Genomic DNA, 26,448 nt, shown 5'->3' with positions numbered 1-26,448 from the left:
TGATTTACTAACCCTGGAGAGCACAAAATATGGTGCAGCTGTGCATGGTTGCCAATCAGCTTCTAACTTCAGCTTGTTCATTTAAGTTTTGACAAACAAAAAACTGGAAGCTAATTGGCTTCTACGCACAGCTGCACCAGATTGTGCATTTTCCAGTTTTAGTGAATCAACCCCCTTTGAGTCCGGTATGGATTTTAAGGGAGAGGCCCCCAAAACCAATACCAGCCCATACCCCTTACTCATTCACATAGGGGGTGCTGAAATCTTGGGGCTCCCTTATTTTTAAGGGGTCTTCCAGTTTCCAGTAAGCCCTTCATCCACAGTCCCCCACAACCATCGGGCAAGGTTTGTGGGGAAGAGGCCCTTGTCCTCATCAACATGCAATCCAGATGCATTGTAGCCTCACCTAGGTGGCTAAAGTAATAACAATTTTTAGTGTTTTATTGTCAATAATATCTATATAATATTCTCCATCTAAATAGTTGTCATAAGAAAAATGGCTTGGTGGTATATCTCCTAGATAGAAATTAGATTTTGCAGTTTGTTTGGGCAAAAAAAAAATAATTAGTCCAGGACTGCAAGTAAGTAGGGTATACATTTTTTTCATATGTGGTCTTTAAAGACAAGAACAATGTCTTAGATGGCACCCTCTGGGGACAGGAATCAACAGTATTTTTTCCCACATGTCTATAAAAGCTGGTAAGAAACAGGCCATACTAGAATTTTGAGCACTTAATCTTAGAGAGCGGAATATAGCACTAGGATGAAGGTGGCAACTGGATTACTACCTTAAAGGGGTAAAAAAAAATGAAGTACTATTACTTTTGTTTGGAATAGCATGACTAAATATTTGGACATCATGGATTTCCCCTAAATAACAGAAATATATGTATCATTTTCATAAACAATTATTAATGCATGCTGCACCATCTGTCATAGAAGGAAATTAAATCAAACTACTATGCTGACTACGCATTTAATAGTAGTATTTGATTACAGAGAAATGTTTGTTTGAATACGATGAATAGCAATATGTGGTGGTGGAGACAGTGCTCCAGATTCTGTCTGCTCCAGTTTTGATCAATTCCCTCATTTGAGGAAATTAATCAAAACTGGAGCAGACAGAATCCTGAGCAGTTAGTCATGGCAACCAGTCAGTTTCTATTTTTAATTTTCAAAGCATAACTGAACTGGCTGAAGATAGATGCTTTGGTTGCCATACACAACTGCTCCAGATTATGTCTGTTCCAGTTTTGATCATTCCCCCCAGAACATGTTGATGTAGTGGGTCAGAGTGGGGTAGTGCATGTTAGTGCAGTGGTGGAGAAAACTGAAAGGTTGCCTGTTAAAGTGGGGAACACACTATAATTAAATCGGGCAAATGTTCGTCCGATTTTTCTTGATGTTTCACAGCAAAAACCTCCTTAACCTGTTGCTGCCCACGTAACAAATATGTGCTGAGGCTAAAGGGTGGGCATTAATGCCACACACTGCATATATGCATTGCTGGGCAGCCAATGTTTCTGTGCTGAGAATGCACTCACTGCATGCTCCCAACACAGAGATCAAACTGTTAAACACAGCTCTCAGGCCCCACTAATTATCAGTATCCAGCAGGACTGGCTCCTAGTCATGTGACTACTGTGACAGTCCCTGGACATTATGAACCTTTTGAAAGGATAGCAGTGTGGGGCGGGGGGGGTCACTTTGTATTTCTGTCTTTCTATTTTTATATTAGGTTTGTATTTCTGTCTTTCTAGGCATTCGGTAACAAACTCCTATATGGTTACCAGTGCTTAAATAAGATCTATGAAATTGTGGTGGGGGGGCACAAGCAATTTATTTCAAAGAGTGGAAAAGAGTAAAAACCTCTGTCAGGTTTTTATTGCTGTCTTGATCTTGTCTGCCTTGCTTGATCACCAGGAGAGGAAGTAAGGGAAAGCATTCCAAACAACTATTTTGTGGACTTGTCCAGAGCATCATGCACTTTTTGTATCATGATTTCCTGATACCTAAAGGATTTAATTCTTTGCATTATATTCATGAAATCAAAAGGAAATGAATCTGTAAATCTCCTGATTACATCTTCTCAAATTAATAAATCTACATAGCCAGATTTAAAGGTAAACTCCAGTGTTGTTAACCTTGATGTAACATATATACAGTAATTGATACATGCATTATTTTGTAATTTATTTGCGCTCCTATTGCAATTTGGGCCAGCAGCCATTTTCTAAGACAACCTAACACTTTTTTTTTATCTGCAGACACACCAGAGTACTTTTTACACAAGTGTTGCTAGAGTTTCTAGTCTAATTGAACTTGAACATGTCTTACAGGCTGTTCCAGAAATGTACATAGCACTTTATGTCAAATTACTAGTAGCTGTTGTGGGGAATATGGTATCCCTGGCAATGTCCACAGAGTAAACCTTTATGGAAGGATATATGCCATTGCTGAACTTTCTTTCCATATATATTAGTTCTGTCATGCTGACCCACTAATTTCAACAATCTCTGAGTCATGAACTTGCACAATTATGGAGATTAAAAGTTTTTAACCCGATTCTCACTTCACAAGATATGGTGTTTCTTGTTACAACACTGAGACTAATTTTGTGACTATAATTCCAACTTAGCATCCAAATGAAAATACTTGAAAAGTTTAACACATTTTGTATTGGGCATTTGACATCCACTTTGCATGAATTCTTGTACTATCTATACAGATGACCTGAATGGGATGGTTTCTTTCCTCAACAAAACTAGAGTTTCACTTTAAAATTACATGTTTTATTCTCCTGGAACCAAAAAAACTTTTATTCTGCAGAGAGAAAAAATACCATGTTTAGTAAGAAATGTAAGGCCAATATACAATATAAAAACAGCAGCTGATCTGTTACTGTATATTTCCTCACAAATAATCAAAAATGTTAACATCTCTCAAAGTATTTTGTTAAAAATTGAAGGATTATAGGCACGGTTTACTAAGCTATAGTATTTGTTATTTGCCATAATGTTTGTTGTTTCAGCAATAGCAGCTGAAAATGACAGTCATATTTCGGACAGGGCCCACAGGTCTTTGTCTTGCCCATAATGATATCATGGAGCAGCTCTAAAAATGCCAAGCAATATGCTTACTGCATAGATTCTTTAGTGATTGTAATGAATAGCAGAATTGCAAAATTTAAAGTATTACTGGAAAGACAGCTAAGTGGATCAGCTAAGTAGATCCTTCAAGTGAAATGTTTACCATAAAAGCTTTAAAATATCTTTTTATGATTTATGGTTAATACTAGAATTCCTGATATACACTAGAGTTTGCCTGGTAGTTTCACATTCAGTTTATACAATACAATAATCCTTCTGTTGCATGTTTCACATTGACAAGCGGCATTTTATCTCAATTTTGAAAAATTACTAAGCATGCTACCCATTTTTTTCAGCAACAGGGAACCTAGCAGTCTCTGTTTGTAATCATAAACTTGTACTATTCTCACAGAGTTGTATCGATTTTTCAGTTGATATATGCTCTTACCTGACCGGCAAGCAATGTCCACATCTTTTTCAAAGTCTGTCTGTTATTGAGAGAAAAAAAAAAAGCAAAGGTATACATATTAATCACCAGAGCACTTTATTCATATAGCATTGCTTATAGAACAACATTGAGATATTAAGGCTGATTTACTAAAAGAGTTAAGAATGTTCACTAAAAAAGCATGAAGATTCACTTTACCTATGAATGTGCAATTATCAGGTGCAGATAAAATATATAAATGGGAATCTGCTTTTCATAGGATCAGATAATTGACGCGAATCTTCATTTTTTACTTTTGAGATGTAAATCTTCCTCTTTGTTATTGAGTAAACATTTTTAACTCCTTTAGTAAACAAGCCATATGGTTTGGGGAAGGCTATAAGAAGCATTTCTTGCTCTGTAGGTTATGACCCTTACTATCACTGTGCTTTGATAAAATTTAAAAGTTAAAGTATAACTCCACTTTTGTTGCAAAAAAAACATTCCCCTCTGGGTGATCTATGTACATTGCAAGGATTTTAACAAACTTTATTGCAGGTTCCTACTTTTGTTATTCTGAAGAAACTGTGTGTTTGTCTGTATCCATGTGGGAAAGTGAGTCTAACGGGAGTGGTTCATAATTATCAATCGGCTGTGCACCCACAGGTCTCTAATGAGGAAAGCTGCTGGGTTTGCATCCCTTTAGACATGATTTCCTTTTGGAAGTATCTCACTAAAAATTACATTTTTGTTGCAGCGGATACCTGAAATCTGACTTGTATCTTAGTGCAGACTTCTGGGAAAAATTGGTGAGCCAATCACACAAGCAGGAAATTATGTTTCTCGGGGGCATTCTGTACACATTCTATGTACAGAACAAGTTCAGGTAGCCATATTGCATTGCATTTTCAGAAAATTACAGAGCTGCAGATTGAAAAGATAATGTCATATTTAAGAACATTCAAAAACAATATGACTTGTGTTGCAATTGTATACACTATATTATTTTTTTCTTTATTTGCTTTTTTTCCCCAGGAAAATGGTGTTGCCCTTTGAGGTGTCTATAAACTGTGGCAGAATAAACCACTTTTATTATGACAGATTAGACCACTGTAGAGTTAGTGAGTTAACCGCTTGCAGACCAGCCGCTGTCATTATACTGCAGCAGGTTGGCATGTTCCCGCGAGCCCTTTGTAGCTGTATGTTGGACCTTTAAGCAGGGATAACAGGCGTGCGCACACCACTGGAGGTGCGTGTGCGCCCACTACACTGTGGGGAAACCGGTGCGCATGGCCGTGATGACCACTGGCCACGCACCATTGCGGGCACAAGAGCCAGAACAGGGACGTGTGTGTGTAAACACACAAATTCCTGGTCTATGAGGAGAGGAGAGACAGATCGTGTGTCCCTACTAGCTAGGAACAATGATCTGTCTTCTTCTCTAGTCAGTTCCTTCCCGCTACAGTTAGAACACACACCGAGGGAACACAGTTAACCTCTTGATCATCCCCTATAACTCCTTCCCTTCCAGTGACATTTACACAGTAATCAGTGCATTTTTATAGCACTGATCGCTGTATAAATGTCAATGGTCCCAAAAATGTGTCAAGAGTGTCCTCTCTGTCCGTCACAATGTCGCAGTCCCGATAAAAATTGCAGATCACCGCCATTACTAGTAAAAAAATAATAATAATAATGCCATAAAAATGTCATAAATCTCCCATAGTTTGTAGATGCTATAACTTTTGTGCAAACCAATTAATTTGCTTATTGGGTAGAGTTTTGATGTCATGATGCTGCAACGTGTTGACCACTGCCATCTTTGTGGTTGGAAACAAATGCTGCTTATACAGACCGCTGCTTTCTGTACATGCTCGTTTTTATTTGATGAAATGTGTGTAGCCTGGATTTTTTCTTTAAATAAATATACTCTGGTTTTATAATACTACACCATGAGGAGTTCCTTCTTTTATATTTTATGCACGCACCTCTGATTATTTGGTGAGACTTCAAGACCCAGCCATCTGTGATCTCCATTAATGGTTTCATGGCTCTGTGCATTTATCATGCCTGTTTGACCACCTGTGATTAAGTGGTCCATTCTTTTTGGTAAAAGGCCTGGTGTGTTCATGTTCGGTGGAGGATAAGTCCGTATTCACCTAATTTGTATTTCTGTCTACACTGTGGGTGATTCCAGCTTTTTCCCCTGAACAAGGACCTTATTACAAACACTATGGACTTTTATTTGTAATACTATATTTGTAGTACTGTGCTGTGTACCATTATATTTTATGTTTCCTTTTGTCACCATTTATGTCAGCTGCTTCGTTACCGTTACTAACACAGTGATTAATCTTGAAATTATAATATATGCTTATTGCGATTTTTATTACAAAAAATATGTACAAGAATATACATTTTCCAAAAACTGATATAGAAATTTGATTTTTAAAAACATTTTTGGGGATATCTATTATATATTTTTTAAATTGTCGCTTTTTTTTTTTGTTTATAGAGCAAAAAAAAAAAAAAAAAACGCAGAGGTGATCGAATACCACCAAAAGAAATCTCTATTTGTGGGGAAAAAAAAGGACGTAAATTTTGTTGAGTTTTTTTGGGTACTGCGTCGCACGACCGCGCAATTGTCAGTTAAAGCGTTGCAGTGCCGTATCGCAAAAAAATGGCCCAATCAGGAAGGGGGTAAATTCTTTCAGGGCTGAAGTGGTTAATATGCATTCTACAAAGAGGCAGAAAAATGACCCTTAGGCTGATGATCAATATGCAACTGCCCAGCTAATGAAGCTTTCGGGGAGTAGCCAGAGATGGGTATTGAAGCAGGAGGGGTGTCCACCGGGAGGGATTGATACAGTTAGTTTGGAGGTACACGGATGAAGGAAGAATAGGACTTCGAGGAGGTGGGGCGGGCTGGGGGGTGGGGAAGGGAAGGGAGGTTTAAGTTTCGACTCTACTGATAAAGTTGCTGAGGGAAGGTGCGATGCCGTAAGCATGCAGATTAGATAAAAGACACTTGTAATTAAAAAAAAAAAAAAAAATCTGCAACAGATGCCACCATGATGTGAGTAACGAGTCGGGAAAGTATTGAACAGCAGAGCTGAAACTTTCAACCCTGTAAATGGACACTGATGTGGCAAAAAAAAAGAAAGAAAAAAAAAAAAATATGCAACTGAATATCAAAATGATGACACAGAAAGGCTGGTTGTAGTAATTCCTTTTAGGCTGCATCATTACACTGCATTGCAGTTTACCAATGTTTTGTTGTTATGGCAGTTTTCTTTTATTAGCTTTTTTTACATTTTATTTTCACCTGCTGATCCAACCAGTAAGTCTTTTATTTTTCGGCAGAACAAGCTGTCCTGCAGATGTAGTGGTTAGAGGGCTGAGGTAAATCAATTACCACTGCTTACAATGATCAGCTTTTATTTATGTTAAACCTTTATCCCAAAAAGAAAAAAACTTGTTTGCTGTAACTAAGTATAAAGTGTTAGTTGGGGTCAGTTTTAATTTGATAGTGTATTTAAAACTGCTAAGGCATCTAACACTACCCCCCCCCCCGACTGACAATGCTGCTGCCCAAAGATGTCTCTGTTGCTTTTTTTTGTCAGAGAGTATGCACTCTAATGTAGGAGATATGTTTAATACTGCTTTAAGTCAACTGTCCTAGTCAAGATTTCTACACTTGGTTAAAAACATGTATAAGCAATAATATAATTTCAGTGGTTTTTAGTGCACATTTGTACAGATGTTGTTTTTCCAGTTTTTGTTATGGTCTAAAATGCATACCAAATGTAGGTCAAGACATTTCCATTCCCCATATTGTTGGAGGCAATGTGGGCAAAAAAGGCTCAACTTATCACATATGGTGGAAATGTCCTAAACTCTGAAAACTGTGGACTGATGTTGCCGCTTACATAAACTCTGTTACTAACATTTCCTTCTCACCTACATCGCAGGCAATCCTGCTGGGCATGGACCACCATCTCTGGCCTCCTAAAATGCACACCCTTATTATGAACATATCTATAGCTAGGGATGAGTGAACGGTTCGGCCTGAGCATGAGTTGGGACTGAACATTTGCGTGTTCAGCTGTTTGCCGAACACCAAATTTGCTGGGTGTTTGCCCCGACGAACAACCTCCAATGCACGAGCACCTCACGGTGCATTTTGTGTCCTGATTGGACAAAGACTTGCCCAATTAGGGTGCAGTGTAAGCTGGTTGTTAAGGAACGGGGCCGGCCACCACGTCCTTAACAACCAATGAGTCATCAGCTGTCAATGGGTTTCCCCGCTGACAGATGAATAAAAATAAGTACAAAAAAAAGATAAAAACTGCATTATTTGCAAGTAATTGACCATAAAAGAGGTAATGGGGGTCTGGGTACTGCTCTAGGGGACATGTATCAATAATAAAAAAAAAAATTTTCAGGAGCAGTGATTTTAATGATGCTTAACCACTTGACCACTGGGCACTTAAACCCCCTTAATAACCAGACCAATTTTCAGCTTTTGGTGCTCTCACATTTTGAATGACAATTACTCAGTCATGCAACACTGTATCTATATGAATTTTTTGTCCTTTTTTTCACACAAATAGAGCTTTCTTTTGGTGGTATTTAATCACCGCTGGGTTCTTTATTTTTTGCGCTATAAAAGAAAAAAGACCGAAAAATCTGTAAAAAAATTAATTTTTCTTCGTTTCTGTTATAAAATTTTGAAAATTAGTAATTTTTCTTCATATATTTTGGCCAAAATTTATACCGCTACATATCTTTGGTAAAAATAACCCAAATTAGTGTATATTATTTGGTCTTTGTGAAAGTTATAGCGTCCACAAGGTATGGTGCCAATATCTGAAAATTGATCACACCTGAAGTACTGACGGCCTATCTCATTTCTTGAGACCCTAACATGCCAGAAATGTACAAATACCCCCCAAATGACCCCTTTTTGGAAAGAAGACATTCCAATGTATTTAGAAAGATGCATGGTGAGTTTTTTGAAGTTGTCATTTTTTCCCACAATTCTTTGCAAAATCAAGTTTTTTTTTTCTTTTTTTTTTTCACAAAATTGTCATATTAGCAGGTTATTTCTCACACACACAGCATATGCATACCACAAATTACACCCCAAAACACATTCTGCTATTACTCCTGAGTATGGCGATACCACATGTGTGAGACTTTTACACAGCGTGGCCACATACAGAGGCCCAACATGCAGGGGAGCACCTTCAGGCATTCTGGAGCACCCATGCCAATTCTGACATTTCTCTCCTACATGTAAAAATCATCATTTATTAGCTAGAAAATTACATAGAACCCCAAAACATTATATATGTTTTTTTAGCAAAGACCCTAGAGAATACAATAGCGGTCATTGCAACTTTTTATCTCGCACGATATTTGCGCAGCAATTTTTCGAACGCGTTTTTTTTGGAAAAAAAATTGTTTTTTGCTTTAAAAAAAAACAAAACAGTAAGGTTAGCCCAATGTTTTTGCATAATATGAAAGATGAAGTTACGCCGAGTAAACAGATACCTAACATGTCACCTTTCAAAATTGCACACGCTTGTGGAATGGCGCCAAACTTCGCCACTTAAAAATCCCCATAGGCGACGCTTTAAAATTTTTTACTGGTTACAAATTTTGAGTTACAGAGGAGATCTAGGGCCAAAATTATTGCTCTCGCTCTACCGATCACAGCGATACCTCACATGTGTGGTTTGAACACCGTTTTCATATGTGGGCGGGACTTACGTATGCATTCGCTTCTGCATGCGAGCACACGGACAGGGGCGCTTTAAAAAAAATTTTTTTTTTTTTTATTGTTCATTTTACTTTATTTATTTTAGTTTGACACTTTTTTCCAAAAAAAAAAATTTTTGATCACTTTTATTCCTATTACAAGGAATGTAAACATCCCTTGTAATAGGAATATGGCATGACAGGTCCTCTTTACAGTGAGATATGGGGTCAATAAGACCCCAAATCTCACCTCTAGGCTGTGCCTGAAATTAAAAAAAAAAAAGATCCTGGCTTCGATCGTAGCGGTGAGTCGGTAGAAGCACCGGAGGGCGGCGGGAGGGGGGATGTCCCCTCTCGCCTCCCGTAAGAACGATCAAGCAGTGTAACTATGATCGTTCTTATGGTGTAGGGAATCGCCGGCTGAAAAAGATGATATCTGAATGATGCCTGTAGCTGCACCCATCATTCAGATATCCCCGCACAAAGTCAAGGATGTCGTATGACGGAAGGCCGGAAGTGGTTAAAACGCTTTTTTTTTTTAACACAAAGTTGTTCATTTATACAATATTTCTAACACATAGCATGTACATATCAAAAATGACACCCCAAAATAGATTCTCCTACTCCTCCTGAGTACGGCGATACCACATGTGTGAGACTTCCACAGCCTGGCCACATACAGAGGCAGAGTATGGCTGAGTGTGGCTGAGCATGGCCGAGTATGGCTGAGCATGGCTGGGTATTGCAGAGTATCGCTGAGTATGACTGGGTATCGCCGAGTATGACTGGGTATGGCAGAGTATGACTGGGTATTACCGAGTATTGCAGAGTATGGCTGGGTATTGCGGGGTATTGCAGAGTATTGCGGGTTATGGCAGAGTATTGCAGATTTTTGCGGGGTATTGCAGAGCATGGCTGGGTATGGCAGGGTATGGCAGAGTATGGCTGGGTATCACTGAGTATTGCAGAGTATGGCTGGGTATCACTGAGTATTGCAGAGTATGGCTGGGTATCACTGAGTATTGCAGAGTATGGCTGGGTATCACTGAGTATTGCAGAGTATGGCTGGGTATCACTGAGTATCGCAGAGTATGGCTGGGTATCACTGAGTATGGCTGGGTATTGCGGGGTATGGCAGAGTATTGCGGGGTATTTCAGGGTATTGCAGGGTATGGCAGAGTATTGCGGGGTATTGCGGGGTATGGCAGAGTATTGCGGGGTATTCCAGGGTATGGCAGAGTATTGCGGGGTATTCCAGGGTATGGCAGAGTATTGCGGGGTATTCCAGGGTATGGCAGAGTATTGCGGGGTATTCCAGGGTATGGCAGAGTATTGCGGGGTATTGCAGGGTATGGCAGAGTATTGCGGAGTATGGCGGGGTATTGCAGAGTATGGCGGGGTATTGCAGGGTATGGCAGAGTATTGCGGGGTATTGCAGGGTATGGCAGAGTATTGCGGGGTATTGCAGGGTATGGCAGAGTATTGCAGGGGTATTGCAGGGTATGGCAGAGTATTGCGGGGTATTGCAGGGTATGGCAGAGTATTGCAGGGGTATTGCAGGGTATGGCAGAGTATTGTGGAGTATGGCGAGGTATTGCGGAGTATGGCGGGGTATTGCAGGGTATGGCAGAGTATTGCAGGGTATTGCAGGGTATGGCAGAGTATTGCGGGGTATTGCAGGGTATGGCAGAGTATTGCAGGGGATGGCAGAGTATTGCAGGGGTATTGCAGGGTATGGCAGAGTATTGCAGGGGTATTGTGGGGCATACCAGAGTACTGTGGGGCATTGCAGAGGGCATTGCAGAGCATTGCAGGGCATGCAGAGTAGTGGGGATGGCTGAGCATGGATGGATGGATGGCTGGATGTCTCTGTGCAGCGCTGTGGGCACTACACATGCAGCCCACAATGCTGCAGCCATCCATCCATCCCCCTCTCCGCTCACAGCGTACCGACCGGTACACAGAGGGGAGGAGAGGAACCGGCGTCATCAGATGACACCGGTTTGTTTACATGTGATCGCTCCGTCATTTGACGGCGCAATCACATGGTAAACGGCCGCGATCAGCGGCCATTTACCGGGATCTGTGATGCGCCGGGTCCTCACGGGTGCTCTCGAGTGCGCGCCCTAGGGGGCGCGCGAGAGCAGAATTCTGGGAGGACGTCCCTGGACGTCCTCCCAGAGTTAAACAACCGCCCTGTAGCCGTCATTTGGCTATGGGCCGGTTGTTAAGTGGTTAAAGTGCAACAATATAAATGAAAAATTCCTTTAAATATTGTGCCTGGGGAACCCCCTTAATGTGCCTGTAAAGTGGTGCATTTGTAGCATATACAGAACATGCTACCGCAAAACTGACACTTCTAAAAACAAAATCCCAATTAAAATGTCCCACGGTTACAATTGCCGGCACCCGGCTTTTAAAAAATAAAAAAATGGCGTGGGGTCCCTGCCAGTCCATACTAGGCCACCGAGAGATGTAATTGGATGTCCCCCCCGCCTATATAAGATCTGTCAAAGTGCAGGGCGAGCAGTCCACGGGAGCCTCCCAGAAGGTGGAAGTGGTTTTATTTTTTCTATTTGTTGGGTCCGTCGGGCGGCATGATTGACGGTGGATTTACATCGAGGGACACTTTTTTCTTTTTTAATAAAGGATTTGTCAAAAACCATCTCCTATTTTTCTTTCATTCTTATTTTGGTAAAAGGAGATGGATGGGAGGGCAGGATCTTGGGGGCCCCCTTGTTAAAGGGGCTTCCAGATTCTGATAAGCCCCCACCCACAGACCTTGACAACCACAGCCCAGGGTTGTCGGGAAGAGGACCTTGTCCCCATCAATAAAACACCATCCCCCCATGTTGAGGGCATGTGGCCTGGTATTATTCAGGAGGGGGGCTGCCCGCTCGTCCCCCCCTTTTCCTGACCTGCCAGGCTGCATTCTAGGATAAGGGTCTAGTATAAATTTTGGGGGGAGCCTATGCCAATTTTAAAAAAATTTTAGTGTGGGGTTCCCCTTAAAATCAGTACCAGAACCGAAGGACTTGGTATGGTCTGGGGGGCCCACGCTGTTTTTTTCTTTATTTTTTAAAAGGTGGTTGCCAGCAATTGTAACCGCGAGTCATTTTAAATGGGATTTTTTTTCTTTAGAAAAGTCAGTTTTGCTGTAGCATGTTCAGTATATGCTACAAATGCACCATTTTACAGACACATTAAGGGGGGCCCCAGGCATGAATTTTTCATTTTCATTGTTGCACTTTAAGCATTATTAAAACCACTGCTCCTGAAAAAACGATTGTTTAAAAATAAATAAAACATTATTGATACATGTCCCTGAGGGCAGTACCCAGACCCCCATACCCCTTTATGGCCAATTACTTGCATATAAGTCTTCAGAATTGGCACTTTCGATTTTTCCTGTTCGGCTAGACTTCAATAGGATTTGCTATTTGGGTTACAATTCCTCTGTTCAAGAGTTCTGCTGAGAACCAAACAGGGGGGTGTTTGGCCCATCCCTGTTCATAGCAATTCACTTAACCATTGCCAGAAAATTGAAGTCTATACATCCCCTCTATGTTACAAGAAATTGTCACTATTTTAAACACAAGCTGCCAAATCCAATATGCATTTGCCAAAGCTCATTTTCAAACACCTAAATTCCTCAGCAATTGGCAACCCAAGCCATCTAACCCTAGAAGCCCCCAAACTTAATCTTAAAACAATATCATTAGTGACTAATTCTTTCCTCTTACTAATTAAGGGAAGTTGTGGTCTATGCTCACCAATCCATATGGCTATAGTCTGAAAAGTTTTGATTCCTTGCCGAGTATTACACCAATCCTCCATATATACTAAATATCTTGTTAGCAGAGTACTGCTAGGGCTGATGCACCAATAACTAACTAATGTATTATCTCTCAGGATTGTATTATCTCTCAGGACTGTGATACTGTTCCATACATGTTAGTTCCTTTTTTTCTCAACCAACTTGATGTATGATGTGCACTAATTCTGCATGACGTATGTTTTGTACTTTTGGACCTTCGTTCTTAAAAAACCTTAATAAAACTAAAGTAAAAAAAAAGAAATTTCCATTGACCTTAATGGTGTAGTGTACACTTCAGAAGCTGTGTTTGTCCTGCTTTGTGTTGCGTTGCATCACTTTGGATGCAGCATGCAATATTTAAAAGAATTTGAACTGCAGATTGGGCAGATCAAATGCAGCATTTTCTTATCAAATGTATGCCTTCCTTTTAAATGTATTCATTTGAACAGTGATGTGTTAAAATGGAAATAGGTGCATTTAACACAGACACCTTTGCACTTTAGCCCCTAAACTCACTAATCACTAATGATCTAAAATCTAATGTTTTTTTTTCTTATAGGATTTAAAGGCACACAGTTATTGTCACCAATGCAACTGATTTTCGCATGTCTACAGAGAGTGGTAGACTACTCTTAAATCCACCTAGATTTCATCACAATCTTCCTCTCTCTTTTATAAACATTAGCATTCACACTGTTCACAACCATGCCTTGAAGAAAGCAAGACAATTCAGATTTACAGTTTTCAAAATATTTCTGACACTCTTACATCTCGTATCTGATATTTTTCTTTATAACGTAAGACAAAAGTATAAAACCACAGCATGTCACACTGGTCATAATATTTAGCTATCACTGGTGGGTTCTGATCATTGATGGACTAAAGTTTTGGGTAAGTATAAAAATACAAACAGATTAATTCATCACAGGCTCATGACCATTGTGTTATACAGAGGTATGCACTTTATTCTGCCAAAAATAATACACTTAGCACAGCATTGCTTGTCTCTAACAAATACAATAACAGCTTTTAACAAAACTGAATACCTTGGAACAAGACAATATTTATCTGTTGATAAATACAAGGGTGATGGCAAGCGGGAGGTATTAAGCATGCAAGAGCACAGAACCCCAACTGTGACATATAAGATGAATATTAGTAATCAAGTCAGCCCACCATACAGAAAATACTTATTAAATCTCTCAGCTACTAGCCAGGGTACTTTATCTATCTGACTTTAATTACACTGCAAATAAAGCCTGCATTCATATTCCACCAGTAGCCATTGTGCAGACTTGTGTGTTAGCTATAAATTGTTTAGTCTTATTTTTTAATAATTTTGGAGTTCAAAGAATTCCACAAGCACTTCTCAAGAATTATATTTATTGACAGGAGAACACAAATATATGGTGCATAGGAATGAAATATTAAAGCTCTTGTAGTACAATAAGACTCTAGTGGCCTTTGGATGTAAATTTCAAGTCTACCACTGGAGGTTGCACCGAGCAGCAGAGAATGAAAATATTCCTGTGCTTGCCGCATTAAAGCATGTACTGTATCTGTGAAGTAGCAATGTCGTTTGTGCATGCTGGCTTTTATGTTTGAGCTAGCTAATTCAATTCAGAGCAATCCCTACCTCAGCAAGGGGCATAAACCTAGTATTAAAAAGCCTGTACACATTTTAAAAAGCTAAATGGTTAAACCTCAGATTTTTTGTATTCTCTAACATAAAAAAATATCACTGAGAAATAATGTGTGTATTTATCATCACAAACATCATAATTGATATTTATTGTGATCATCACTGTAGAGAACTAGTACACGTACAATACAGCACAGTATAGCAGCGTTTCATATTTACCAGGCGTGATTTCACACTTTGGGGTTGATTTACTAAAACTGGAGAGTGCAAAATCTGGTGCAGCTCTGCATAGAAACCAATCAGCTTCCAGGTTTTTTTTGTCAAAATAATTGAACAAGCTGAAGTTAGAAGCTGATTGGCTCTCATGCACAGCTGCACCAGATGTTAAAATATCTAGTTTCAGTAACTCAACTGCACCATAGCTTAACATCTTAACAAGTATGATACTCTTACACATTCTGGTGAATTATACTTATTAAAAAAAAAAAAAAAAACAAGCATTGCATATTTAATACACATTAAAATATTTTGGAACACATATAATTTATACCAGCTCTATATTCCCAATAGTAACATACAGTATTAGCAGTACAGTATTAGCCGTGGCGCACAATGTGGAGCACAACTGTATGAAAATCATCAGTGTATTAGCATGCATAATCCATTGTTTTTTGCTCACACCATTTTCTCCTAATTTTCCATTATATCGTTAACATAATATGACAGGTGCAAGGAAGGAAGGGCCAGAGAGAAGCTCCCCGTGCAGCTCTGCAGTAGGATAAATTACATGACTTCTTCACAGCTTTTGCAAACTTATCAAGTGCACAACAAACTAGCAGAAGATATGTCAGATCTTTTACAACTTTAGAGAACAGATAAAAACCTTGTGCAGCAAGTGCTCATTTCCTTGCAGCAAGTACTCATTCCTGTGCACATGAGCAGGCATGGCCTCAGAGCAAAAGTGCATGCACGGGCGTGCCAACAGATCCTGGTGACCAGCAGCCTATTTAAACCTGAGATCTGACTAGCCTCATTGCCTGCTGATCTTTTTACTGACCCGGCTAAGTCTGACTCTTCTCTTTGGATTTCCCTTGTCTGTTATGCCTGCTGCTCATCTGTGTTACAGGCCCTGGCCTGGACTTTTGACCATGACATGACCTCCTGACTTTGTACCTCACTACCAGCACTTTTCCAGTCATTGCCTTTCTCCGATCTGAAACCTGATTGTGATCCTGTAACTGTCTGCCTGGCTGCTGCTGAACCCAGCTGGTGACCTGACTTTATACTTCTACCTGGTGGCTCTCTGTGCTTCCAAGCTCAAGTTCACTGCTCTAGCTTCCTGGCACCTGTGCCCCTCTGCTGCCCTAGCAGTCCATGTTCTCACTACCAGGAGTGATTGGATGGGAACTGTGCAAGAAGCCACCTTTGTCATCATGGGTTTCACATTCAGGTACATGACAGTGATAATGTGCTCACATTACAGTCATATGCTGTATCTGTGGAGAGTATTAGAGGGAGCTGGGAGTTGACTGAACAAGTGGATTGGATGTGACTTCTTAAAAGGATACCGCGGCTAAACTGATGCAGTATACTCTCTGGAGATTTTATTCTTAGGGGTGGATTTATTAAAGGCAAATAGGCTGTTCACTTTCTTCAAGGGACAATTCCCTTAGATATGTGAGTTAGGTGAATCTCTGCTGACTTCCATCTTCCTATTATGGGCACAACCATGCACATGGTTTAGTATTCTTTACAAAGTGATTTTTTGCCATATTTATTAAGGTAAGGGAAAATTCACTTGTAAAGTGAACAGCCTATTCGCCTTTAGTAGTCAACCGCTAAAGCCTCGTACACACGATCGGATTGTTGGCCAACAAAACCGTGGACTTTTGTCCAAAGGGCGTTGGCCCAAACTTGTCTTGCATACAAACAGCAAGGAATTGTCGGCCAACAAACATGAATGTACTGACGTAGTACATGGTTTTTCAGCTCTTAAGGGCCACCCTTTAGGCTCCTTCTGCTAATTTCATGTTAGTAGAAGTTTGGTGAGTGTTGATTTGCGCTTTTCATTTTGCGCTTTTCATTTTGCGCTTTTCTTTTTGCGCTTTTCAGTTCATGCTTTTCAGTTCATTTCTGAATGGCCGTTCGTCAACCAGACATGTTGCAGAATCGGAGGAGATAAGGTGTTATTTTTTATTGGCCTTGGAGTTATTGCTTTGACATTATTTTTTTGGTTGAATAATAATTAGATTTAGTATATTTTTCTATATTTTTGGATGCATAGAATGTACTTTTTGGTGAAGTTCTATTGGCAGATAGCATGTCTAATTTTGTTTGTTTTCTTTTTTTAATGCACAATAAAAAAATGTGTAGAATAATACTTGGCTAAGTGTTTTGCTTCAAATGACAGTTTGGGAGTAGGCAGTTACATTTAAAAAAGATACAATGTAAAATTGACAAGGGACACCAACATAGTTGTATCTTTGATCTTAAAAATTATGGGATAACAGTGTTGTGGTAACTTGCACCAAAAAAAAAAAAAAAAAAAGCATAATAATATTATTCTTGATATCACTAGAAAAATAAAGCCTTTGAAAATTTGTTTGCAATAACTCCAGAAGTATTACCAGCAAAGCAGCTTCATTATTATCCAATTAAAGAAGAAGAGAATGTGCTCTGCATTTCGAGATTTCTTAATTTGCCACATCACGAATGTTAATTCTCCATTACGAGCGCTAGTTTACAAGACCGACCACTTCTGGCTCATCCTTGCTTCTGAGCATTTGTGTTTGTACTTGGAACTTTTGTCCGACGGACTTGTGTACACACGCTTGGAAACTGCGACAACACACATTTGTCCGCGGAAAATTTTAAAATCTGCTAGCCAACATTTGTCCGCGGAAAATCCGACAACAATTGTCCGAAGGAGCTTACACACAGTCGGATTTTCCACCAATAGCCTGTCATCACACGTTTCCCATCGGAAAATCCGATTGTGTGTACGAGGCTTCAGATGCTTAAAGAGGAATGTAGTTAATACAGGAGTAATCTTTAGGGAGGCAGGAAGGAGTGTTTGTGGGTGGGTTATTGATCAAGACTTCATAGTCACATTCAGTAAAAAACATAGTTGAATAGCTGATGGTACCTATAATAACATTCAAAAGTACAGCCACCACTCAGACATAGCATGGGCTGTAATGGTGGAAGAGAAAAAAAGCTAATTATAGGTAGCACTGATATATACTATGTTTTCAGTGAGTTAAGCATATTACCATGTCAGCTGTCTGTTGCTGGAGTAATATAGAGGTATGTTAATTGGTCCCTAGGTATCACTTCTATTTACATTCATTGTTTTATTTTGTATGCCAGCACTTTTTTCCACCAGTCTTAATAATTCTGTCTCAATAATAGCCTTTCTAGTGTTGCATTTTAGCCTCTGACATTACATATGCTCTTAATTTACAAATCACATTAACAAAAACAATCTTCCAAAGACAATTGGTTTGTTTTCTGTATTTACAAAATACAGTACTTAATGCTATATTCAAGTGAAACTCAACCAGTCCTTTTGTAGAAAAGATTTCTGTAAAGGCACACCAATTTATTTAAATCCTTTGTTATGTGAATCATTTTTTCCTTGTTATTTTGCTCAGAGTTTGGATAATATGTTTTTGCCTCCTAATGAAGTGTGTGACACTTATTCCCAGAACTGCATAGACTGTAAGTGACATTTAATAAACCAGCATTACAGTGACATTTTATAATTACTCTAATATACTGCTCTCAAGAAGTTGTGTAGTAAATCATTTTCAGCAGAAAAAAAATATAATTTGCATAGCTCATCTAGTATATGGAAGGTGCTTTGTTTACAAGAGATAAGGGCTTTTTATTATTCACTGCTATCTTAGGCTTTCATTAAATATTACTGATTTTAAATACGTTAAAGGGCTGCCCAACAATTGGAAATCCCCTATTGGAGCCATTCTGTGTAGTAACATGGAGGAATCCCCACCTCCTATAGCCTCTTTGTAAGCAGGAAGGCATTTTTCCACTTATTTATATAAGTTAAAGCAGATCTCCAGCCAAAATTAAATTAAAAACAAACAGCCCATTAAAAGATCAAAAAACAAAACCAGCGTTTGCTGCAATAAACAGCTTCAATCAAGGAATTTCCCTAGAGTCCAGGTCAATGTGAACCCACCACAGCCTGTTAGTGCACAGTAAAAGAAACCGCATAGATGAGCTCTTAACTCTGTCATTCTACATTCAAATCCTATCAATGTGCTTCTTTTTATCACAAGAACTGATTGGCTCCTTGCTCTGCCTCTTCCTCTCACACCCCAGCCCTCTTATACAGGATCTGTAAAAGGCTGATAAAATTCAGCTACTTACACATTGCATTTAAAACTACATGTAATGATGCATTAATGATTACAAAGCTGCATTCATTTGTGTCCGTTATATTTGCCTAGAATTCAGTAAATCCCAAAGAGAAATATATAGTATTATGGTCACATTTTAACACTAAATTTTGCTAGCAGTCAGCGCTGTCTGTGAAATTTGTAACTACAGTTCTCAGTCTTGAAGAAATCAAGGAGCTCTGGGATACTCTATTATTAAACAGAGGGGGCATTAACAAATCAGGATTTTAATTTCTCCTGAGCATATCTTTAACATTACCATTGTAATACTGGAGCTTCAGGAGTGACCAACGATTGGGATTTAGATATGTTTGAGGAATACACATTAGAAATGTTTATATTTCTCTCTTCCCTCATATGAATATTTAACACTTATCATTTTAGAAATAACAGGCAGTATAACACATGACAACCCAACAGCAGTCAACTTTCATTTTTTGACTGCTGTAAACATACAAGAGGTGAAACCCTATTGGTTGATATGTGTTATTGCATGTCATCATTGATCTTAATACCACCATATTTGATAACCCAAGGGTTAAGGGAAACAAATCAGAAGAACAGAGTTGGATGTGAAAAACAGGCTTACACTTTCAAACTGAAACAAGAAAAGTAATGAATTTTGAATGCAGTTGTGAATGCTTTTTGATCTATCAGGTGATATCTCAGCGGGTGCTAATTACTGGGTTCATTTATGAGAAAAGAAAGTCAGTGTTAAATAGTAGCCCCGGATTTGATCTGATCTGATCTGATAGTAGCCCCAGATGCTTGGTTTCATTCAATGATTAGAATAATACTCCTCGAATATCTGGTCTACAACCGACTGAGCATCCACCTCGCTGATAACAGCCTTCTTGATCCTCTTCAGTCTGGATTTCATCCTCAACACTCCACAGAAACTGCTCTCCTAAAACTAACAAACAATCTACTAATGGCCAAAACCAATCGACGCTATTCGGTACTCCTACTCCTGGACCTCTCTGCTGCCTTTGATACGGTTGACCACCCCCTCCTCCTCAAAAAACTCCATGCCTTTGGTCTCCGTGACTGTACTCTTCGCTGGTTCTCTTCCTACTTATCCAACCGCACCTTTAGCATTTCTTACAACTCTACTTCCTTTCTCAATTGGGGTCCCCCAAGGTTCTGTTCTTGGACCTCTCCTATTTTCAATCTACACCTCCTTCCTGGGTCAGCTGATAGCCTCCCATTTCTTCCAATACCACCTCTACATTGACAACACCCAAATCTATTTCTCTACCCCTCAGCTCAGTCCCTCTGTCTCCTCATGTATCACTAATTTACTATCAGATATATCAGTCTGGATGTCACACCACTTCCTCAAACTCAATCTTTCCAAAACCAAACTTATAATTTTTCCTCCCCTGATATCTCTGTAAAAATCGATGGCACAACTAGAAGACCATCCCCACATGCCAAGGTTCTAGGTGTAGTCCTGGACTCTGAACTCTCCTTTAAGCACCACATCCAATCACTGTCCAAATCCTGCCACCTCAACCTCTGCAACATTTCCAAAATACGCCCCTTTCTAAGCAATGACACAACAAAGCTCTTGATTCACTCGCTGGTCATCTCTCGCCTCAACTACTGCAAATCCCTTCTCATTGGCTTGCCTCTACATAGTCTATCACCTCTTCAATCCATCATAAATGCTGCTGCCAGACTCATCCGCCTTACCAATTGCTCCGTGTCTGCTATTCCTCTCTGTCAATCCCTCATCTGGCTTCCATTTGGCCAAAGAATTAAATTCAAAATACTAACAAATACATACAAAGCCATCCACAATTTAGCCCCCAGCTGCATCACTAGCCTAGTCTCTAAATACCAACCTACTCATTCTCTTTGTTTCTCTCAAGACCTCCTGCTCTCTAGCTCCCTCGTCACCTCCTCCAATGCTCGCCTCCAGGACTTTTCCAAAGCCTCTCCAATCCTATGGAATGCCCTACCCAAATCTGTCCACGTATCTCCTACTCTATTAACTTTTAGACAATCCCTGAAAACCATTCTCTTCAGAGAAGCCTATCCTACCCACACCTAACAACTGTTTTTTCATTTTCTCAATCAGCTCATCCCCCACAGTTACTACTTTTTGTTTCCACTTGACCCTCCCTTCTAGATTGTAAGCTCTAATGAGCAGGGCCCTCTGATCCCTCCTGTATTGATTTGTATTGTAAGTGTACTGTCTGCCCTCATGTTGTAAAGCTCTGCACAAACTGTTGGCGCTTTATAAATCCTGTTTTATAATAATAATAATAATAATTGTTATTAAAAAGTCTGCACTAGAAAAATAACAGCTGCATTCTGCTTTGTTGCTCCATATAACTCCTTCATATGTTTGTTATTATTATTATACAGGATTTATATAGCGCCAACAGTTTACGTAGCGCTTTACAACTTGAGGGTAGACAGTACAAATACAATACACTTTGATACAGTAGGAATTAGAGGGCCCTGCTCCTTAGAGCTTACAATCTAAGAGGGAAGGTCAAGAGATACAAGAGGTAATAACTGTGGGTGATGTGCTGATTGAGAAGATAAATGTACAGTTGTTAGGTGGGGGCCAGATAGGCTTCTCTGAAGAGATGAGTTTTCAGGGATCGTCTTGATAAGTCTGACACTGCATGCTTTATATCGTTTATGTTGATGTTATTGGATTTTTGCACAAGTCTGGACATTTGGATTAACCCCTTTTGAGATTAGTTATACTTTACTATAATTTGGACCTCACAATACTTTATATTATTGCACTCACTGTGAATACACCCCATGCCCACAATTTGTGTCTAGCTTTATACACATTTAGACGGTTAGCACTGCAGTACGCCCTTCATCTATTTATCTATTCATTTACTTGGATAAGCGCAGCACCACACCCACTTGCTAGTCCTTACTGATTACTATCATTTACAAATTGGAGTCTTTCACTTCACATCTGCATGTACATATTGCCTATGCATAATACAAAATGACAATTTTAGAAAGGACTTGTGTATGTGTTTGTTTTTTACCATACATTGTTATTTCAACATTTCAAATATAATTCACATGAGTACAGTAGAATGCATCACAATGCTAATATGGCTCATATGTAAACATAAGCATAAGGTGACCAATTTGTGGAGCAATATGTAATCAAGGCACTAAGATGGCAATTATATGGTGCAATCCATTGATAATGTCAATAATAAGAATATAAGATGCTATAGGTATAGCAAGTGGATATATTAGGGAGCAGCATCATAATGGGCTTGGTATGGCACTGGTTTATTTCTAGGACCTTGCCATACTGGGCAGAATATCATCCTATGGAAGCTGGAGTTGGTTCATGTGAGGTTTCTGCTTCTGCTCTGTGATCCAAGGATTCTACTTGGAGTAAAAGTTAAAGAATGTTAGGTGAACTTTAAGCAAACAAATATTCAAGGGACATATGATCATTAAGAAAAGAGACCATCTTCGGAGAGGGATGGAGGATGTGGACATTTCCACTTTCTCGCTAGAGCTGGATGGGGCGCTCTAAGAATATGAGAAACGAGTAAAGTGTGAGGACTTTTGTTTTGCTGGCTTCAATTTCTGTTAAGTAATTGGTTCCTGCAAAGCTGTCTGGCCACAGAGCAATAATATAGGCACCGATTGAGAAGGGATTCCAGGAAACTGTTCATGCCCCCTACATGTTCTGTAATCCTAATCAGAAATGGGGATATACCAGCAGTTGCACTGTTCTAACCTATGGGTACTGCTGTACACAGTTACCACAGCACCCCCCTGCTTGTATGGTATACTGTATAAGGTATATGTACTCCTTGCTTGAAAAAGAGCCTGATAAGGTTGAAAATATTGCCATGCTTTATTGCTAGAGTTAATATGCTGCATACCTGCTTTATGTGGTGTGAAAAAAATGTTTTGTTTTTTTTCTTAGAAACTCTGTGTGAAGCCCTTGGTAACCTCAACTACAAAGCTTTGGAATTCATAGGTAATAAAAACATTTCACAATATAAATGAACCTAATACATATTAAAGTTTACTGGGTTGGCAATAGATCAACTTTAATCTAAATAAGCCCATTGGTTACATATACATTACACTACACTGTTACATCTACACCCTTATCTCTCTATAGGGCGGAATTCTTACCCTAATTATGTACATATTTTGCCTTTCTCTAATAAACAATGGACAAAGCATACACGCACCAACATTATTTATGGACAGTTAATACCCATGTTTATCCACTCACATGGTTATTAAATATTTTGAAAACCCACCACAGGCAAAGCATGTTCATAATACCTGTCTAAATCTATTCTAATTAAAAAACCCTGTACCCCTAATGTTAGAGTTCTCCGTAGTTTAATCCATATTCTATTTGTGTGCACTACATTGTTATTAATAGTTACCCTTAATGGTATATTCATTCCTAATAATCACAAGTATATTGGGAAAATGAAGGTATTGCACACAGGGACTGGTCAGATTGCAGTTGCCGTTTTTCTACTGCTTGTGTCTGTAGGCAAATACTTATATTTCCCCTTTATTCTGGTATTTAGAAATGTGTTAATTGGTATGTTCTGCACTCTTCATTGTTTGCTGTTACCTTTATTTTATTTAAAACCCTGTTTAAAGGCCTAGTATACCGTATTTATCGGCATATAACACGCACTTTTTTCCCCTTAAAGTCATAGGAAAATCGTGGGTGCATGTTATAGGCCGATCCTCACCAATTTTGGTTGATCGGAGCGATCGCGGTGATCGCCGCCGACATACACAGCTGTGTGTAAATTCAAATATGGCGCCGAGACTGCAGGGACTCGTTGGAGCCGAGATACACATACCCGAGTGTCCTCTGCTTTTCTCGGCGCCGCTCACAGTCACGCCCAGTCCCGCAATTGGACCTGTGTTATGTCCATCATAGGGCGGGACTGGGCGTGACTGTGAGCAGCGTCGAGAAAAGCCGAGGACACTCGCGTATGTGTATCTCGGCTCCGACGAGTCCCTGCAGTCTCGGCGCCATATTTGAATTTACACACAGCTGTGTATGTCAGCGGCGATCGCGGCGATCACACAAGGCTGCACTGGGGGCAAGGCTGCACTGGGGGCAAGGCTGCACTGACAAGGCTGCACTGGGGCAAGGCTGCACTGACAAGGCTGCACTGGGGCAAGGCTGCACTGACAAGGCTGCACTGGGGCAAAGCTGCACTGACAAGGCTGGACTGACAAGGCTGAACTGGGGCAAAGCTGCACTGACAAGGCTGCACTGACAAGGCTGCACTGTGGCAAAGCTGCACTGACATGACTGCACTGACAAGGCTGCACTGGGGCAAAGCTGCACTGACAAGGCTGCAATGGACACTGGGGCAAGGCTGCACTGACACTGACAAGGCTGCAGATGGACACGATAACGCTGCATTGATGGGCATTTTAATGTAAGTTTTTCTTCATTAAACTTTACTCCTAAAAGTTTTTTCCTTAAAATTCCCTCCTAAACTTGGGGTGTGTGTTATACGCCGATAAATATGGTACATATAGTAGCCATTTTTTGTCATCAATGCGTATTCCAGACCAATAGAAAATGCACCCATACTCATTTTTTGAAGGAGTGATTTGACCTAGATAGGGCTGATGTGTATAATGCAAACATCTACAAATACCAGCTGCTCTGCCATTTTTTAAAACTACTTTTAGAAAAATAATTTGTATTGTCTTAGATACCAACACAGTATACCAGGCATATAGGCTTATATCCCTATAGCAGGAGGGTCCAGAATACACACCCAGCTACAGAGATACTTGTCCATTTGCCCTTTAAGTATGGCTTAGTGTTTCTAGATGAAAGGTTCCCTAAAAAATAATGAATTCAGGTAGGATATACCAAAACAGGAGGTTATGTACAACATACTTGCTCCCCAAGTATAGGTTCAAGTGTTAAACTTAAATAATGGATACACATTTTTATTAATGAAAAAGTTCTGAGTGGCAAAATACCTCTTTTTCCGGTAGGTTGAATAGTGAACTTAATTATGTGAAATAAATCAGGGAATGTTGTATGTAAGTTATCAGCACAACACCCCACTTTTTTGTTTAACAGGAGGAGGATCTGACATGTGACAATAAAGGAAGAGTTAAGAGGTCCAAAAGACAAGGTTTACCAGTTCATCAGGGCAGACAAAAACCTAATTTCCCCATACCAACACACACACAATCACATGGACAATTCTGTAATTTTTAGGAGAGGTTGATTCCCCTTTAAACCTTGACAAAAAGTTAATGTGTAGAAGGGCTGTTATTAATATAACAGAGAGCGGCACACTCACCACTTCCTCCTACTAGCCATACCAGTTGGAATATCTGGTGGGCTGTGCTGGAATTACTGGAGAATACTATTTTCAGATAGAGTTTTTTGCCAGTAGAGTAGCAGGTTTAGACTATAATTTAAAACAATCAACTGCATCAAAAAATAATGTTAAACCCTGACAATGATCATTGTAGAGCACAGCAACCTCTCTGGCGGTATGATTATGTCAGATTTTTGAATCTAAAAGCAGTACATTGTTTTGCATAGAAATTTGGCATTTTATACTGTAGGCCTGTAATTCTTAGTAATAATACACTTAAATCTGTCCAAACAAGAGTCTAGTAGGCTCGGGGTTACCGTTAATGATACTGAAATGTAACCCCGAGCCACACTCAGAATACCGCCAGGAGGGTTAAGGCCGAAGCTTCTAAAAAAATTACTGTAAAATGGGGTTCTGGGGGCCTAAAATTGTTCACTTTTATTTATAAATCATTTTATTTATTTTGCTTTTGTTCTTGTTTTGCTTATTGTATTACCAATAAATAGATACAAATGTTATTTTGATCAAATAGAAGAAAGTTGCAGCAAATATAATGATTCACTGAAAAAAACAGCAAGCGCCTCTAGCAAAGAAACTAATTTGGAACAAAAACTGTAAAAAAGGGACAGAAAGTGTCAGCAATTTTCTATTCAAATCGTAACAAACGCATTGTTTTAGGCTAACACAAAAGAGAAATATACAAATAAAACTACACAAGAGACAAAGAGAGAACAGAAAAACAAATGTAACAAAATAGGAGAAGTCAAAAGCCAATAGTGTTTAATGGTCAGTGGCGGGTGGTTTACTAAAGTGAAATCAAGTGAAAGAAGATGAAGTAAACTTAAAACACCCACTTGTATGTACATAAATTAAAAAGGGAACATTTTCTGTAAATGATTTGATGTTTTGGAAAATGTAGGTCCACATCACTTTACTTAATTC

The 26,448-nt window shown here is 39.5% G+C and overlaps 1 protein-coding gene across 4 annotated transcripts in view; it reads right to left on the bottom strand.

Moving 5' to 3' along the window:
• Positions 1-26,448, bottom strand: part of ADGRB3 (adhesion G protein-coupled receptor B3) — a 1,384,867-nt gene that overhangs the window by 65,028 nt on the left and 1,293,391 nt on the right. For all 4 annotated transcript variants that reach the window (XM_073626736.1, XM_073626734.1, XM_073626737.1 and 1 more), the window contains one exon: positions 3,538-3,577. In XM_073626736.1, coding sequence (XP_073482837.1) covers positions 3,538-3,577 — 40 coding nt within the window. The remainder of the gene's footprint in view (positions 1-3,537; positions 3,578-26,448) is intronic.

This window comes from Aquarana catesbeiana, linkage group LG04, assembly GCF_042186555.1.
Source record: "Aquarana catesbeiana isolate 2022-GZ linkage group LG04, ASM4218655v1, whole genome shotgun sequence".
NCBI lineage: Eukaryota > Metazoa > Chordata > Amphibia > Anura > Ranidae > Aquarana > Aquarana catesbeiana.
Note: the sequence above shows the minus strand (reverse complement) of the source record. Positions and strands in the feature narration are given on the sequence as shown.